At 39.4% G+C, this 18,716-nt stretch overlaps 1 protein-coding gene across 1 annotated transcript in view; it reads left to right on the top strand.

Moving 5' to 3' along the window:
* LOC105388777 (peptidoglycan recognition protein) overlaps positions 1–17,267 on the top strand; it is a 52,152-nt gene extending 34,885 nt beyond the window's left edge. Inside the window, exons 2-6 of the mRNA XM_011559744.3 lie at positions 12,394–12,555; positions 15,271–15,338; positions 15,800–15,927; positions 16,302–16,414; positions 16,983–17,267. Of these exons, the coding sequence (XP_011558046.3) occupies positions 12,394–12,555; positions 15,271–15,338; positions 15,800–15,927; positions 16,302–16,414; positions 16,983–17,224 (713 nt within the window). The 3' untranslated portion in view covers positions 17,225–17,267. The remainder of the gene's footprint in view (positions 1–12,393; positions 12,556–15,270; positions 15,339–15,799; positions 15,928–16,301; positions 16,415–16,982) is intronic.
* Positions 17,268–18,716: the final 1,449 nt, after the last annotated feature.

The raw sequence follows: 18,716 nt of genomic DNA on the forward strand, positions 1-18,716 counted from the left end.
TTTGATAAGACAATAATGAGATGTTTTGTCGTTCTCAATATATAATAGATGGATTACGGTCTTACCCGTTAATGTCTCTGATCTATACAAGGGGCCTGAAATAGTCTTCCCATCTTTCAGTCCATACACAACTACCGCAATGGTAGGGTTGTTTTTTTCGAATATAGTTATATCCGAAAATCCTACTGGAAAAGACATCCCCTCAATATTGAAAACTTTTCTAAAATCAGGGTAAGACGATACTCGTTCAGGATGTTTCTGAGCGGGAAATAGGGCTGCCACCACACTCCAAAGAAAACAGTAAGGGTCATTGTTCTCGATATTTAAACATGCCTTTTTATTTTTTATAAACTTAGGCAAATTTATGTAGCTAGCACCTCGCAGCGGTTGATATTTGTTGATATTAATCTCGAGATGCGAGTTACTAAGAAATGTCCAACCACTATCCCTTTCTTGAAATTCTTCAATTTTTTTCTTAACTTCATTTACCAAGTTTAAATACTTCGAATCAAAGTCATAATTAAGATATAAAATTTGATTTTTTGTTCCAAATGATTTTATTTCCTGACAATCATTTTTGAACATTAAAAACAATGAGAAGAGTTCTATATTTACTTTAATACAAGTATGCAGTTGTAAACATTTATCAAAAAGGTCCTTTATCTTGGCTCGAATTGAATCAAAAAAGTTATCTACAGAGTTTTGTTCAAACTCGCTGGTAGCTGTAATCCTATATGTGGCTATACGGGACTTGAAAGCTGAATTGATCATCTCGACACCATCGCATACAGATATCGCAGCGATGTTTTTATGTAAAGTACTACGTAAATGCCCTATCCATTTTTTCCTATCAATCGATGAACGACAAACGGTACAGTACGGCATTATTGGGTAACGGCTTGAAATAAAAAATGGAAATAGGTACCTAGCTAACTGAAATATTTAAAGGAAATAATTATTCAAATTAAATGAAATAAGTAATATTTTTAAATTAGGTACTTCAAAGTTAAGTTGATAAATACTTAATATGTATTTTCGATATACTTATGGTTAAACGATGACTGAAATATTATATTGATTAAATGAAATAATATTCAACAGTTGAGTTAAGTTAATTACTTTATAAAAAATCACTATAGTAAAATGGAAATGGAAAAACCTACCTAATTAAAAAATGGAAAAAATAAAAATTATAAAAATTAAATGAAATAAGTATAATATTTATTAAAAAACTTCAATAGTTAAAAAACGGTGGTAAGTTGATGAATTTACTTAATATGAATTTTTTCGCTATAGTAAACAGGTTCGCAGTCTCCGAACACGGAGTGCGCTTCCCTGACAAACTTCTGCAGCGCCTGCCACGGCTCGCCGTCCTGCTCAGTCAGCAGTTTCAGATTGAACAGGGCTTTTTTCCACCGTTCCTCAGGCTTAGAGGTTTTAGCGTCAAGTGTGTTGTACACTTTTAGCTCAACATAAAATTCACCGTCGTTAATTAAGCTCTTTCGTACGGAGCCGTTGGCCACGCGAGACACGAAGCTAGACGATATAGGGTAGTTGTCCGGCGCTGCTCTGCTTGCTAGGTTTTCAGCTTCATCCAAAATCCCGAATATGTCCAGTTTGCTTGTGCCACTGGTCTTCTTCTTCTTATTAGACCTGTAAACAATATATTTATAATTAAATAAACATAAAATATAGGTTTAAATTTATAAGTAGCAGTGGTGTAGGTATATTAAACGGCACGACTGTTAAAATATTGAAAGGATAAAGTGATTTTTGATGTAACACAATATATAATTTATAAAGGTCTTAGCCCACTTACACATCTCTGTACCCACTCACCAAGCGAGCTGTCTACTTATTTATGTAATCAATGTAAAGTATATTAAAAAAATATAAAATGCATAATTTTAATTTATATTTCTCTGTTGGGTAGAAAAGAGTTGTGTAAGTGGACTTAGACCTTAAGTATGTTCAGTAAATGGCGAGTTTTGTAGATATAGAGAATAACTAACACTTTAATGGTCACACAACACAATTATAACTAACATGTAGACCTCAAGACCTCACAACCAAAATTAATCAGTCTGTATAGGCGTCGATCCCGGTACATGAACCATCGCTGCTCACACAGCCATCGCATCATGCATTATCTTACTAAATTTTTATACAGTACAGCGAAAATAGAGGGTTATGGTATTAAATTAAGTGAAATTTGGAATCATGTACCTAATTTTATAATAAAATAGGGATATGAGTACATACCTTTGGGGTTCTGCTGAGTTATTCTTCCGTTTGTTCGGGGCCGCGACTGCAGTTTTGCTTTTGGATGTGTGCGGCAGCGAGACGACACTTTCGTATTCTGAGTCAGACCTGTAAAACATATTTATTTTTAGCATTTCCATATCAAATTATCTGCACTAGATAATTGGAAGATTAAACTATCTATATTAAATCATTCATTTATAACTAACTTGAGATACTTTACAGATAATTTACTACTTGATGTGTTATAATAAATCAACATATTAAAATAGAAATTTACTTCATTATAACATTAAAGTTTAATTTAGGAGCACACACGAGGAAAAACAAAGAAACTTAACTGTAAGATAAAAAAGTACTCACGAATACTAACATTGTTTCAGGATGTTGATAGATTTTCACAGGAACCACGAACAGCACTTAAGGAATGACTGAAGAAAAACTGAAGGGTTTTACAGAGCGCACAGACAGGCACGGTGATGGCTGAGCGAAGAAAGGACAGCCAAAAAATAATTAATTATTTAAAAACCATTATGCTTGTATTATATAAAATAATAAGTCTTACTTAATAATATTAAATTTTCAACCTTAACACTGCACTTTAAGGCTTACTTAAGTATTCATTGAGTTAGTCATATGACATTGTGAACTGTGCAATGTAGATGTGTGTCAGTGTGTGAAAATTGCAATCTCTGCAAAATAGATGTTTTCGAGTAGGTAAACCGACATATTTTGCAATAATGAAATATAACACCGGAACACGTTTATTGAAATGCATTTGTGCAACCATTACCCACAATTGGAAAGAGAGGTGTTATACGTTTGACATCTGTATAGGTGAAGTGTTGTGTTTGATATTATTTAATGAAGGAAGAAATAAACGACCGAATAGCGCGCTGGTTAGTAACTCTAACAGTTGTGCAATTAAGTGTTCTGCCCCGACCGGGGATCGAACCCCGAACCCTCAGCATAACAATTAGAGTTACTAACCAGTGCGCTATTCGGTCGTTATACTTCTTTCTAAAATAAATAATAGACGCATTTTTCCTGAAATAAAAATGACATATTATGTATCTAGCCTATCTGAAACCTAGTTAAACATTGTGAGATATGGCGTTTCGACTTTCTCCGTGTTCGGCATCATAAGGGTCACAGTGATAGTTAAATAAAGTCCATTTTTCTCTCCACCTTTAGTTTGCAAGGTGCGGGTGCCTATATAAATAGAGTGAGTCGCCCGCGCGCCTCAGTTGTAATATCACCATGCAGAAATGACTAGGTTTCAGATAGGCTAGATACATAATATGTCATTTTTATTTCAGGAAAAATGCGTCTATTATGTAGTCTGAGCCTATCTGAAACCTAGTTAAACATTGTGAGATGTGTTTATTATCGCATGGTGGAGAGAAAACCAACTGTGACCCATAAGCTACTGATGAGTATATCAGTAGATAAATATTTGAATCTATAAATTTATAATGCATAGATTTCTAGGTAATAGATATACTAAAAAGAAAGGTATAAGTATACATAAGACTTAAGTACTTCCTTATTATTCCTGACTTGTCAGAAAGTTATGGAAGGTATGTACCTATAGATATAGGTAGGTATTTATACATATGGATACACACAGTGCCTCTTCGAAAGCAATACTTATAAGTAATTATTGATCAAAATCTTGTTATTGTCAAGGCAATATTTTTAACATACACTAGCCGAATGGATGGAACCAGTGAAATACTTTGCAACAATATTTAAAAGCTGTAAAATGTAGAATATCGGTCCAGGCCGCTGGGGCTCAGGTCAGCACATGGTGACTAGGGTATGTAATTCTGGACTGACCTCAGAAATGCAGTAGCCGACCCTGGAGCCTCGTGGACCTGCTCAGTCAGCCCTGTACGACGACACGGCCTGCAACACCTGGCGCGGCATCTAGTCCTTGGAACGAGGAGTGGTGCTTGAAGGGAAGATAATTTTACTAAATATCTCAGCCTCATCAGCTACTGGAAAATATTAGATGAAGGCTGTGACACTGGCGGATAACTAAGTATTCAGTTTTTCAAAACATGATGCAGGTCACTATATTCATATTCTAGATTGACAAGTAACACACAGTCTAATTTTGTATTCTAACTAACTCGGCGGTTAACGAGTTCCTGTGCAGTCCTACTAGGAAGGAAAGTTATTTTATAAGCCTTTGCACCCATTTTGTGGGCTACTATCATTCTGTATCATCATGTGTGAATATTATGAGCTCTGGCAGCATTCCTTGGTAGATGACATCAATTAATAAAGATTGATTAACACAACAATAACAATTATAATAGTTGTTGATAAATGAAACCCGGCTAACATGTCTTAACTGGGTAAGTAAATGATCAGTCATGCCACCAGGATAAGTAAAATGTTCAGTACTTCATATGAAAAACATTAACAAGGTCACCTTTAGGTATGTTCGTCAACACTAAGGGCAGGTCTCGGCTAAAACCTTAAGGCTTCGCCTTGTTGCAACTTCAAAGGTACGTAGGTAGGTACCTACTTACATTGTTGTAGGTTCGATTTTGAAACCATTAAGTCAACCTAGATAAAACAAAATAAAATAGCTCGATTAAATAAAGATGGTACGTAAAGATGTTAGTTGTACCTGATCAGACCTGATGCAACGACAGCCAACATAGACTCTCTAATCTGTGGAAGCAACAATCATGGTGGCGGGAACATGGACAATTGGACGAGCCACCTCGAGCCTGACTTATCAATCAGAACTGACAGTTCGCCAACAGCAGATAGCTTGCGGCTATCTATAGGTAAACCCAAGAAAAAGTCCTTGGACATCGATATGACAGTGGAACGGCGAATAACTGTGACATTCTTCAAAACAAATAGGCTTGTTGTTGTTGTTGTCCAGCTAAGGAAGGTTACCTACTTCAGCGACCTGGTATTGCATTCTGAAAGAACTGCAAAGAGTTAATATTATGACTAATAATTATTACTTATTTAGAAAGTTTTCAGCAAACTCTAATAAATCAAGCAGCTGCCACGTCACCGCTGCCCGGTTATAACTCTGTACTAGCTTAGTAGATATATATACCAGTTCTAGCCTTCAGCTAGAGGCCAGAGAGCTCCTAAATGAGACGCGAGTACGAGCATGACACAAGTAATTTTTTACTTGGTAACTAGTTACGTAACTAACTGAAAGATCCATAAAACAGTTGAGGATTACTCAAAATGGAATTGTGAAAACGGCACGTCTGCATCTTAACCAGTCAGTCTAAGTAGTTTCAGCAGATACAGTGTTGAAAAATAGTTATGAAACGTTTGCGCCAGAATCGAATTAAAAATACATTTATATTAGAGAAGCCGTTTAGGCATGAATAGGTTTGGATTGTGCTCCAAATGATGACCTTCGAAATTCATAGAAATTTAATGACGACTGCCATTGTTTATTATCTAGCTCCGTACATTGAGTAGGGCTGCGGCTACACGTGATGTGATACACAGTACACAGTAGATATATGCATGTTCCCAGAATAGTGGAAGTTATAATTTTACCAAAAGGTAGTCGTCTCGTGCAAGAGCACCGTTACCTACTCGATTTATTCGATACACAACTAGTAGACAGCTGCTGCGTAGGAGGTTCACGCATTTTTCAACAAAGAGCTCGGATACACACTCACAATCCACTGGGACATAAGGAAGACAGCTAATATGGTGCCACTCAGAAACCGCGATGACACTCCGATCATGATCACCCGACAGTAGGATCATAATAAATTCGGTAACTTGTGAAGCGGTATGGTATAGCAACAGCGACTTTCACGAAATCAGGAATTAGCTCAGTGCTTTTAGGTTGAACACTCGCCGGTGGGATTCACTTTGCTCACAGCCGAGAAAAGAAAAGACTCAAAGCTGGAATCTGCCGATGTGTCATGACACTTAAGATAGTGTCTGGGGGGTCACTTTATATGACGAAAAACGAACTTTCAGTGCACTGCGGCGCGAGCCGCTCTATCTGTTTGTATGTATTAAACGTGCCGATTGCACGACAGCTCTCATTCGTTCGTTTCTCATCAGTATAGAGTAACGCTCCTGTACTTACCGTGCGTCACCATTCCCATGAGCAGTCCAATGATCTTTAGGCAGTTTAGAACAAAAGCTGCATTAGACAGTTTCTTCAGCAGAGACATCGAAATAAAAAATTGATTGCACAACTATCCCCAGGAGCAGTCTACAGGTCACTTTGGGCAGTTCAGAAGAAGGCTGCTTTAATATAATACCCTACCTCAGCGGAGGCATCAAATTGAAGTGCTATAACACTTTTAGAAGCGGTGCACGTTACCCGATTTGTCGTCATCCATGCCGATGTGGCTACGGCGACTGCAGGTGGTTACTCAGGCTTCGTTGGTGTGCCCTTGTATGGCTAACATGACCAACCTTGGCAGTAAACGTTCGTCTGCATATGCCAAAATCACTGATGAATAGCGCACGTTACTCGATACCTTCTAAATAAGTCACTCATAATGATGGCTGATGATGATGATGACCGTGCTAGCAATAGTGCAGGCGTTTCCGCTGAGCATAAAATTTCTTCCCAGACAGGGGGCGTTTGGATCTGGCAACCAGAACAGGAGTGCCAGGTGTGCGCAGCGATGCAGGTGGGACAACACAGCCGCCAGGGCAGGAGTACATGGCTGGGTCTATGCAGCGATGCAGGTAGCACAAACCGGTGGCCAGGGCCAGGACCAGGTGTACGCTGCGATGCAGGTGGCACAAAACGGTGGCCAGGGCCAGGACCGGGTGTACAGCCGCCAGGGCAGGAGTGCATGGCTGGGTCTATGCAGCGATGCAGGTACCACAAACCGGTGGCCAGGGCCAGGACCGGGTGTACGCTGCGATGCAGGTGGCACGAGACGGCGGCCAGCGCAGGAGCACAGGGCCGGGTGTATGCTGCGATGCAGGTGGCACGAACCGGTGGCCAGGGCAGGAGCGCAGGGCCGGGTGTACGCTGCGATGCAGGTGCCACGAGACGGCGGCCAGCGCGGGAGCACAGGGCCGGGTGCAGGTTACACGAAACTTCAATTTCACCGAATCGGCCTGCCTACCCTCAGCGGGTAGGTACCGGCGGATCACATTACTCGCCGCACATGCCACAATGTCCCAACATACTGAAACTCGGAGCCACGTGCTTCCTGTAAAAAATCCTATGACGGTCCTGGAAAGCTCCTCTTTGTAAAGCCTTACATAAGCTATAATCAAGTGCATTATTGTAATAGCAAAGTTTTTATCAACTGTTTTCTAAAAATATTAGAAATTGAGGGTAGAAAAATATATTTTTATTATTTTTTCCTGTATAAAATTAACATATGCTTTACTTAAAGCGGTCATTAATGTAAGTATCTAGCTCAAGCGCCACTAGTAGGACCGGAATATGTGATCAATCATCACCACGACTATTGAATCGGACCCTACTGCGTGGGATAAAAACCCCAAGCGCCGGAGCATTATGACCAGTGGCTGAGCTTTTAAAAGCAGTAAATAATAGCATTTTACTCACGGCTTATCAACTCAAACCTTCGTTGCGAAATCCTCAGCAATGGCTGCGTGCGTAGCAGCCGGCAGGCCCCGCGCCGCCTGGTCCGCATCACGCTACAGCTCCCGGCAGCGAGGACTCCGCAAATTCAATATTATATTTTTCCCCGTCGGAGCGAAGCCGACGAGAACCGTGGCTACATTGAGCCATTTTGCCGAAGTGTTCACTTCAAAAATCAAAAACCAACTGAGGCGCGCGGGCGACTCACTCTATTTATATAGGCACCCGCACCTTGCAAACTAAAGGTGGAGAGAAAAATGGACTTTATTTAACTATCACTGTGACCCTTATGATGCCGAACACGGAGAAAGTCGAAACGCCATATCTCACAATGTTTAACTAGGTTTCAGATAGGCTCAGACTACATAATATTGACTGTTATGGGTACAACATGAGACCTTATAGCTTATAGCTAAGAACGGTTATACTCGTACAAGTGTTAACAGATAAGAATACATAGAACCATACTAGGATCTGTTCTTAGGTACTCGCATGTCACAAACACGAATAGTGCATGATGCGATTCGTTATTATTACCACTTATGTGGTAGTTAAATAAATGGGTTTCTTACTTTAAAAAACTCAACTTTGTTCGCTGTAAATACGTATATCTAGGTAGGTATATAAATTTACTTGAATAACAAAGTTTATTAACACCCAAAGTATAGAAAGTAATTTTATTTTATGAACCTATTTTAAAATAGAATCTAGTACTTCCTAATTCATTAACCACTAAACCATCGCATAAATGAATAGAATATGGACAAACAATAATATCATATATCAAGAACTGGCCGCAGCCGCGCTGCCTCGTGATGCAGCGTAAGCAAAACCGTGGAAAAGTCGATAGGCCGGGCGCGAGTTCAATAGTTTTTAATATTAAACATACCTAGGTATAATTTCGCCAATATTAAGACCTTAAGCTGAGTCACAAGCTTTTTTCGTAAAGGAACGTTTAATGTAGGTATGTAGTGTGTAATGAACTTATTTATAACTTTAAGTTTATATTGAACCAACAACCTGTGAATGAAAACCACCATCTTAACCGCTACACCACAGGTAAACAGCCACGACACGGTGTTTTCAAATATACATTATATCTCATACATATTCATATTGTTAGCTCCTGGTCTATTAGGCTTGGTAAAACATGGTAAGGAGTACGTAACATTTTATTTGAAATAATCTGAGTTAAATAAATAAGATGCATTTTATAGAAAACATATTTTATGTAAAAAAAACTATTTAGATATAAGTACTTATATTGAAGACATACTAACTTATATCAAACTACACTCGCGAGCAACCAAATCGACTCAAGCCTTCACGGCGCACATATACATTGATTTTCCTAAAACGATAAATGGTAAATATAAAAGTGATATGTCATTCGAAAGCTGAAGAATTAGGCTTTCAATTAAGATCAATACCATAAAAAAAAACTAAGCGCAGATTTAATGACGCATTTTAATTGCCCGTCAGTGTTAATTACCTCATTAGGAATCCACGCCTTGCGCTACCTGATCCCGCTATAAAACCTTTCCACATCCGGTGTACCTTATCAGTCGCTTGTTGCAAGTTGACCGGTACACATCTCGTTGCATTGTATTCCTTGTTTTCGCAAACCCATGGATACCACACCAGAAGAAGCTGCTCAAGTTGTTGCCTTGCTGCAACAAGGGTTAAGTCAGCGAGCAGTCGCTGCCCAGCTCCACTTGAGCCAGTCTGCTGTATCCCGAGTATACAGACGGTTCCAAGAGACTGGTGCCTTCAATCGAAGACCAAGAACGGGCCGCCACCGCTGCACTTCAGAGAGAGACGACCGCTTCATTGTCTCAACCTCGCTGCGCAATCGACACCTTACGGGCGTTGATGTGCAGCAAGAACTGAGACGTGTACGACAAGTGGCTGTCAGCGAGTGGACAGTGAGAAGACGCTTGAAGGAAGCCAACTTGACACCAAAAAGACCTGCATCAGGCCCCAAATTGACTGCAGGCCACCGACAAGCGCGTCTTCAGTTTGCTCGAGAGCATCTCGATTGGAGCATTGCGCAATGGCGGTCGGTCCTGTTTACTGATGAGTGCAGAGTGTGTCTGCATGGCAGTGACAGGAGAGGCCGGGTCTACCGGCGTCCGGGGGAACGATTTGCCCAATGTTGTTTCGCTGAAACAGTAGCATATGGCGGCGGTTCCTGCATGATGTGGGCTGGTATTTCTCTAGAGGGAAAAACCGCACTTGTTTTCGTGCCTGGAGGCGGCCGAGGAGGCGGGTTAACAGCTGATCGGTACATCACCGACATTCTACTCGGTCATGTTGTGCCCTATGCAGAATTTGTCGGTGAAGACTTCGTGCTAATGCACGACAATGCCCGCTGCCACACGGCACGAGTCAGTCGGCAGTTTCTGAGAGAGAAGGAATTGCGCACGATGGACTGGCCTGCGCTCAGTCCTGACCTGAATCCCATCGAACACTTATGGGACGAGCTCAAAAGAAGAGTTCGGGCCAGGAATCCAGTCCCTGCAAGCGTGGACGAGCTGAAGACAGCTTTATTAGAGGAGTGGGACGGCATTCCTCAGGAAACTGTCAAAAAGTTGATAAGGTCTATGAGAAACAGGCTGCAGGCTGTAATTAGGGCAAGAGGGGGCAATACAAAGTATTGATTTAAATAAATAAATTTTTATCTTAACATTTTTTGTTTAATTTGTATAATACGATACCCATACCCTTTTTTCCTAAATTCCCGTTTTTCCTACAATTGCGTTCAGACATCATTTATTTCAAAAATGATGAATGGATTTCAATAATAATGATATCAAATTAAAGCTGACATCTTAAGCTTTTAAATGACATATCATTTTTATTATTTCTATTCATAATTTTACTTGTATTAATGTATGTTTGCGCCGTCAAGGCTTGAGTCGATTTGGTTGCTCGCGAGTGTAGTATGTTTATAACTTGATACCTACTTGTCATAAAAGAATTTCAAAACGTATTCGCTGACCATTTGGGCTTCAAGTACCTATTAGGTAAATATAATTATGATATTTTATCATACTCATTTCTTATGAAACGGTAGTTTCTTTAGATTGTTCATTTCTTACGCTATGTTTTAGAAAGTGATATCACGATCAAAATGATACCCAAAGTTGAGAACCCCGAATCACGTTACGTACATTGAAACAGACATTTTATTCATTATGGTTTTTAGACTCATACCACATGCAGGTCTTTGGGGTTAAGCATATCTCGACTTGAAGCGAGGACTCTGCGTCTTCGGAGTTGAGTGGCGGCTCCTAAGTCTTAAGCGAGAACTCTGCGTTTTCGGGACTTAGAAGCTAGATCTTACGCGGGAACTCAGCGCTCCCGGGATCGTGCCAAACCCAAGTATGGTTTAGTCCGGAGGTATCAGTTATGTATAAATAATCAAACAGGTTCCACAGTCTTAAGCGAGAACTCAGCGTTTTCGGGACTAAGGAGCTAGATCTTATGCGGAAACTCAGCGATTCCGGGATCAGTCTAGATTTAAACGAGGACTAAGTGTCTTCGGATCTTGACGCTGTATGATTATTTTAACAAAAACTGATATATACGACTTAAACCGTAAAACAAAAACTTGTTGGTTCGTTAGATTCATTTGTGCAGATAGTTTATATTTGTGTGATCTTTAATAATTAATTCACAGTTGGAAGCACTCATGTAAGTCAGTGTTTAATTAAATTTTAGGCAAATTATTTAAAGTATGAAGTTTAGTTCCCGAGCAAATTAGTAGAAATGCATAATCAAAATATTACCTATTAAAATAAATTATTGGGCATTCTACTCAACGAAATCAGCCAGGCGGAGGGCGACCGCAGGGAGCCCCGAACGGAGTGAGGCCTGGCTGATTTCGGTGGAGTAGAATGCCCAATAATTTACTACTGGTAATATTGTCTAGCTGTCTGATCTACTACGAAGCGCCTGATATTGCCAGACACCATAGCCTTTACATGACTGCGACTGTGCCACGAATTTATAAATCCTAACTAATATTATAAATGCGAAAGTAACTGTGTCTGTCTGTCTGTCTGTTACTCTTTCACGCCAAAACTACTGAACGGATTTGAATGAAATTTGGTATACCTATGGTCTAGACCCTGAGAAAGAACATAGGCTACTTTTTATCCCGGAATTCCCACGGGAAAACTTTTTAAGGCGAAGCGAAGCTCGCGGGAACTGCTAGTATGATCATATTGCTCAATGTGTTTTCTGATGACAAAGAGAGTCTTTCTCATAGTACGAGTATTAAGTAAGAAATACATACAAACAATCCGCAAAGATGATGATATCCTCCATGATGCCAACGTCGACGGCCACAAAGCGCTAGGGGGGTCACTTTATATGACAAAAAACGTAGTTTCAGAGCCACGACTCTATCTCATTGTATTAAACGACAGCTCTCCTTTGATCGTTTTTCGTCACTATAGAGTAACCCTCCAGGCGTGTGTTAGAAATAAGCAAAAGCATGCCATGACTCCTCGTCAAACAGACTTTGTCCACTGTTCCAGAGGTGCCGTTCTGGAAGTACGTGATCCAGCAAGTGAAGAGCTCGAGTAGAGCGGAGCGGGTGGCGTGCGGGGCGTCGGCGCTGGTGCTTCTCGGGGCTGCGGCCGTCGTCGTCTACTTCACCGTCTTCCATAGCAGGGAAGAGGCGGTGGAGCCTGATGCTGGTCAGAATAACAACTTTTCATCTCATAACTTTTCTCTCAAGATATTGTAATATCTTAATTATGAGGTCTAAAGTACTCTTAGGCCCGGTTTTGCGATACTTGGTTAGATCATAACCAGGGATGAGTTGTGGTCTTTTGACACATCTGTCAAGAATTGAATATACTAATCCCTTGTTATCATCTAACCGAGTATCGCGAAACCGGGCCTAAGCTTTCCAGAAACATACGGAGACATATTACAGGGCTCATGTAACTTGATGTGTTACATTACATAGGCATTTATTTCGTAACTAGGTAATTAATATACTGCTAAATCGCAACTTCCGAAATTTGCAAGCTATAGATCGCATGCAATGGCATGCTTTAGAAGAGGCCTACCAATAATGTACTCTGTGAGGTCTCCGTCCAGAGCGATGGACTGCTATAAGCTGATAATGAATTTACCTACACGGCTTTACACGTGTTAATTTCTCTAACAAAAAAAAAAACTATTTTTAGATTTAGAATAGTGCGAACTAATTGTTTGTTACCAATTTGTAATCCAATGACCTTCTTTATCAGATAATGATAAGTTGGCCAACATTGTTATCAGACTTAGTCAGCGAGTACATATTGCAATTTATCCTATGCAGACGTGCTAATCTGCGATGGTATACTTATTAATGTACCTAACGATGTCATGATTTAGGTGGACATTCACAAAAATACTTTTCCGAAGTCCTAAACTTAGGTACTTTTTTTCGTTTTATCCATATTCCATACTTTCACCTTCGACCAAGACTTTCACAGACACCCTTTAAGTACCTATAAATCGTCTGTTACCTAGGCGCAGAGATATGGGTACCTAATAAGTTATTTTAACCGACTTCAAAAAAAGGAGGAGGTTCTCAATTCGTCGGGATCTTTTTTTTTATATATTTATGTATGTTCACCGATTACTCCGCCGTTTATGGACCGATTTCGAAAATTATTTTTTTATCTATTGGGATGAGCTCCCAGGTGGTCCCATTTCTTTTTCAGAATTTTGTTTCACCCCCAAGGGTGGGTAAAGGGGTGAAAACAGGGTATGAATTTCCATTTTAATGACATTTAGAACGTAAATATAGTTCTTATAATTAAAAAATATGATGGTGACCTTGACCTGATCTGATGATGTAAACGGAAGGCAGTCAAGGAAACTCCTCAACGGTGTATAGCAACTACCTCGTGCTTAGGCTTGAATGATTCGTATTGACTAGTAGGACGTAATGGTATCATTTCCATCTTACTTTTGAGGGACAATTTATAATTGCAAATAAACTAAAAACAATAAAATAAAATAATAATTTAAAAAAATAAAAAACCGACTTCAAAAATTACTAAAAAGTAAGAAATAATAATAGCAGGAACTGTTCTTTTTTTTAAGTTGGTGCCATATTTCTTCAGATTCCTTTGTCACCGCACCAACATAAAAAAAGAACAGTAGTGGTACACTCGACGCGCAATCGATTATGTCACGCTTGCCTTCGAGTCATTTGGCACTCTGGAACACGATGGTAGCGCCACCTTGCCTAGTTGCCTACCGTATTTGGTGGTTTTCGGGTGAACTAGTCTAAATTCGGTTACGATCGCAAGTTGGTACTCTTGACCGCCATTTTGACAGTTGTCAATATTGAACATACTGGATATACGCAATCGCTAAGGCAAGAAGAAAAAAGTAACTTTATTACTTGTATTTGTACTTGTGAGTGGCGATTTTGTGTGGTTTTGTGTGGTACTGGTATTTGAGACTAAAGGTGCTGTGTTATGGCTTATTTAGCACTACGAATAGCGATTTTGCGCAATGCGCAGCGAAGAGATATTCGGAGGCGCAAAAATCAGCGGTGAATGGTGAGATATTTGGACGAAGCAGTGGAAATGGGACAGGCGGAGTTCGTCGATAATTACCGACTCACAAAAGAACTTTTTGATGAACTATGTGGAGACATAGAGCCCTTCATAGTGCGGGTTGGTGGACCCCAACACAAGCAAGCTTGTGCTGAGAGAGTTTATTTATTTATTTGAAGACCAACAAATGATACACTTGTTACATACATCAAGGCTACATAAATAAAATACAGTACAGGCCTCTGACTAGGATAAAGGACTGCTCCAGAAAAGAACCACTTGAAATTGGTCACCCATCCAATGGCTGACCGTGCCAGTTGTTGCTTAACCTCAGTGATCAGTTACGATCACTGAAGCCCGCTCGACTACAGACTCTTCGATAGTGTCAACTTGACACTATTCACGACAGTTTTTTGTTTTTTTTCTCTTTCATTCATTCTATCACAAAGTAGCTGTCAGAATTCACTGACAAGTAAAAAAGTTTCAAACAATCGTAACCAAATTTTAAGTGAAACCAAATTGTAACCAAATAGTCGTCAAGAGTACCAAATCTAACTTGAAATTGGTTCTGACTCGAGCTCAATATTAACGTAATATGAATAACCGTCTTGCGTATCAAGAGTAGCAGTACAGTTCCTGCTATTATTATGTCTTACTTTTTAGTAATTTTTGAAGTCGGTTTTTATTTTTTTTAATTATTATTGTCTAATAAACGTGTGGAATAAACATGGGGAGGCCTTTGCACAGCAGTGGGACACTGAAGTGGCTACTTAAAAAAAAATTGTCTAATGAATTATAGAAACACTTCACCATTCACTGCCACCAATAGTATCTCATTCTTGTTCGCAGCCCCCCATCCTTGGAACATAACTCGGGAGATGTGGCTCGGCATGGACGTCGTCAACGACCCCGTGAAGGTTTCATGTTTTTTTCATAACTACCTACACGTAGTGCGTCATTAAAAAGGCTTCCATTGAAATACCAGAGCATTATCCTTTGAGCTAGACAAAGGCGCTGCATTAGCTGAGTGGACCTTTTTGACGATGACAATAAATTTATTACCTATATGCATATGATTTCTAATTATTACTTTTACGTCTTGCGAAATGTTGCTGGTAGATTGAATTCTTAAGGCTATGGATCGCTTACAGTTCCGTGCATTACGAGAGGCCTACGTCCAACAGTTAACTGCTATAGGCTGATGATGATGATGTTTACGTCTCTCTATTAATGTAGGTATCAGTATTGCTGTCTGGACCAAACATAAGAACGCCTTTGCTCAGCAGTGAGACTGAGTGAGACACAATCTAGGATGTTCAAAAAAATGCTGTCTGCGTCCAATAAAGTCTTTCTTTCTATTCTTTCTTTCTTTCCTCAGTTCCGTCCGCTGCGGCTGGTGATCATCAACCACTCCGTGTCCCCGGAGTGCCACTCCTTCGTGCGCTGCGCCGTGGAGATGCGCAACCTTCAGGACTACTTCCTCAATCACAAGGGATGGGATTTGCCGTGAGTCAAATCAGTCAATATTTTATTGATATTAAGTCTACATTAAAGATTGAAAATTTATAAACAGCACAGACCTACTAAAATCTCTATAAATTAACATAAAAAGTTTGTTTTGAGTCGCTGGTTCATAGCGTATTGGTTGTGATTTATGCCAGAAATGTTTATTCAAAGCTCCTATCTAGATAAACTTATAGGAACCATTGTTTTCGTGGCATGTAAATGATCATATTACATAGGTACTCGTGCACTACCCAGTTGCTTACTTACTAGGTACTTTTCACAAACTATAGGTACCCCTTGGACAATGTTACTAAACTTATTTTTTAAAAGGGTAAAAAACATATTATAAAACGGAATTATGATCTAATTCGCAGTTACAACTTCGTGATCGGCAACGACGGGCGGGTGTACGAGGGGAGGGGGTGGGCCATCGCGGGGGCTCACCATTACGGACTCAACTCCTGCAGCTTGGGCGTCGGGTTTATAGGTATTATCATATACTTCATCATCATCATCAGCCTATAGCAGTCCACTGCTGGACGTAGGTCTCTCCCAAAACATGCCACTGAAAGCGATCTTTAGCTTTCCGCATCCAATCATAACCAGTCACCTTTCGCAAGTCGTCACCCGATCTAGCATATAATTACTTATCACTTGTATAGGAAAACATCGTGGAAACCTTCACATCTAGATTCCAGATGTGTACTCGGAGCGCATTGTACTTAATCGAAAACGGCGATACGGCTCGCGACCTATCACGAGAGTATTACAAATGTAGGTAAGTATAGCGAAAAGCGGGTGAGTCACCTCGCTAGACCTAACCATCCCTTCATTAGAAGGAGACCCGTGCTCCAGCAGTGGAGTGGAGACGTGATGGCTTGTGATGATGATGTTTGTTATTTTATTTGAAATAAAATGAGATATTGTTAATTGGACGTAAAATTTTACAATTATTTGTCCATTGCCATAATATAATATTACACTACCACCATTTCACAAAGGCCCCGTCATTAAGGAGGAAAGAAATGGTGAAAGAAACTCCTCCTATTTCCCAGGTGACTACCGTCCAGACTTCGGCAACACAGTGGTGACGGCTCTACAGGCGGCCAGGTTCCACGCGCTGATGCAGGACGGCATCCGGCGCGGCTTCCTCGACCCTGACTTCGTGGTGGTCGGCGCCCGGGACTTCAACGACGGCGAAAGCCCAGGCGAAAACCTACTGCGTGTGATGCTGACGTGGCCACATTATGATAAGGATAGGTACTACAATAAGAGTTGTGCTCAGATTTACTCGTAGTAGTGTAGACTTTAGACTGTTAAATTAAATGTGCCATTTTTTATAACTGTGTTTTTCTGGTAAAATTCATTCTCTAACGTTGGAAATTGGTAAGTAAAATTTCGATTTCTAAAAAGTGATAATAATATAGAAAGATACGGCCCGGAACTTATATAAGGAAGAACAAAGCGATGCTGTGCTGGTTTACCCTTATTGACGCCGTATATGTTTTATTTTTTTAGTTGATTGAAATTAATAACGATTCCGGTTGGTTTTGATTATGTTTGAACCAATCACAAACAAATCATAACCTACTAGAAAGGGATCAACAGTATTATATGACGTAAGTACTTACATTTTTTATTACATTTTATGCTTAGCTATCTTCGATCAAAGTTAGCAATACGTAGATTTATAAAAGAGTAAACTAAAGGTAGATTTGTATTTTTCAGTTCAAATTATCGATCTACCTATCTGGGAATTTGAGTTCTGTAGGAAAATTAAAATTTGAAACTGAATAATGAGTGAGGCAGATCAAGTACCTGGACCGGCCACAGAGACAAGTATATCATTCATTATAAGCTAATAATTAGATACTTATATTAATTTCTCATCACCTCGGCAGTCTGAGTTTGCGTCGTCTATGTACGTAAGTACCTACCGGTAAATAACGGTAGGTACTTACGTACATACGTGCACAAATTCTTGCTTTCCTGTATTAGTTCGTGAAGTAAAGTAAAGTAAAAATGATTATTTCCTTTAAAAATATACAAGAGATGGTGATATACTGACCCCCATACTAGGCAATGCCTGGTGGAGTCTCGGTGCATTTTTTATGACAGACGATTTTCGCATCGTGTCATGCATTTTCTTTCGCGTACACTACTGAACGGATTTTCATGAAATTTTGTGATATAGGTTGCTGACTTATTTATCTGGATTAACAAATAGGCTTTTTTCATCCCGGAATTCTCTCAGGAAACATTTAAAGCGGAGCGAAGCTTTTGCGGCAATATTTATTTATTTAATTGATTTAATTATTTATTGCACCCTATGACCAACAAAGCCGACCCTAAATAAGGATAAGGCAAGGAAGAAGAAGAAGAAGAATTCTTTATTGCACAAATATTAGAAATAAGTTTACAAAAGGAGGGCTTAATGCAATAAGTAATTGGGAACTATTTTAAGTTTTTTTATTTGTACCTATGCCTATGTAGCAAAATAACGAAATAAAAATAAAAGTAGATCCATTAAAACTATATTTTCCTTATAGAGTTTTAAATTCATTATGTAATGTATTTAAAATTAAATTTCAAATTAAATGCCTATGTAGCAAAATAACGAAATAAAAATAAAAGTAGATCCATTAAAACTATTTTTTTCTAATAGAGTTATAAATTCATTATGTAATTTATTTAAAATTAAATTTCAAATTAAACACTTTTTTCAGGACCTTCACTTGCAGAAAGGCTACAAAATCGGAAGACACGTACCAAACTCATCATATTTTTTA

This window comes from Plutella xylostella, chromosome Z, assembly GCF_932276165.1.
Source record: "Plutella xylostella chromosome Z, ilPluXylo3.1, whole genome shotgun sequence".
Lineage (NCBI taxonomy): Eukaryota > Metazoa > Arthropoda > Insecta > Lepidoptera > Plutellidae > Plutella > Plutella xylostella.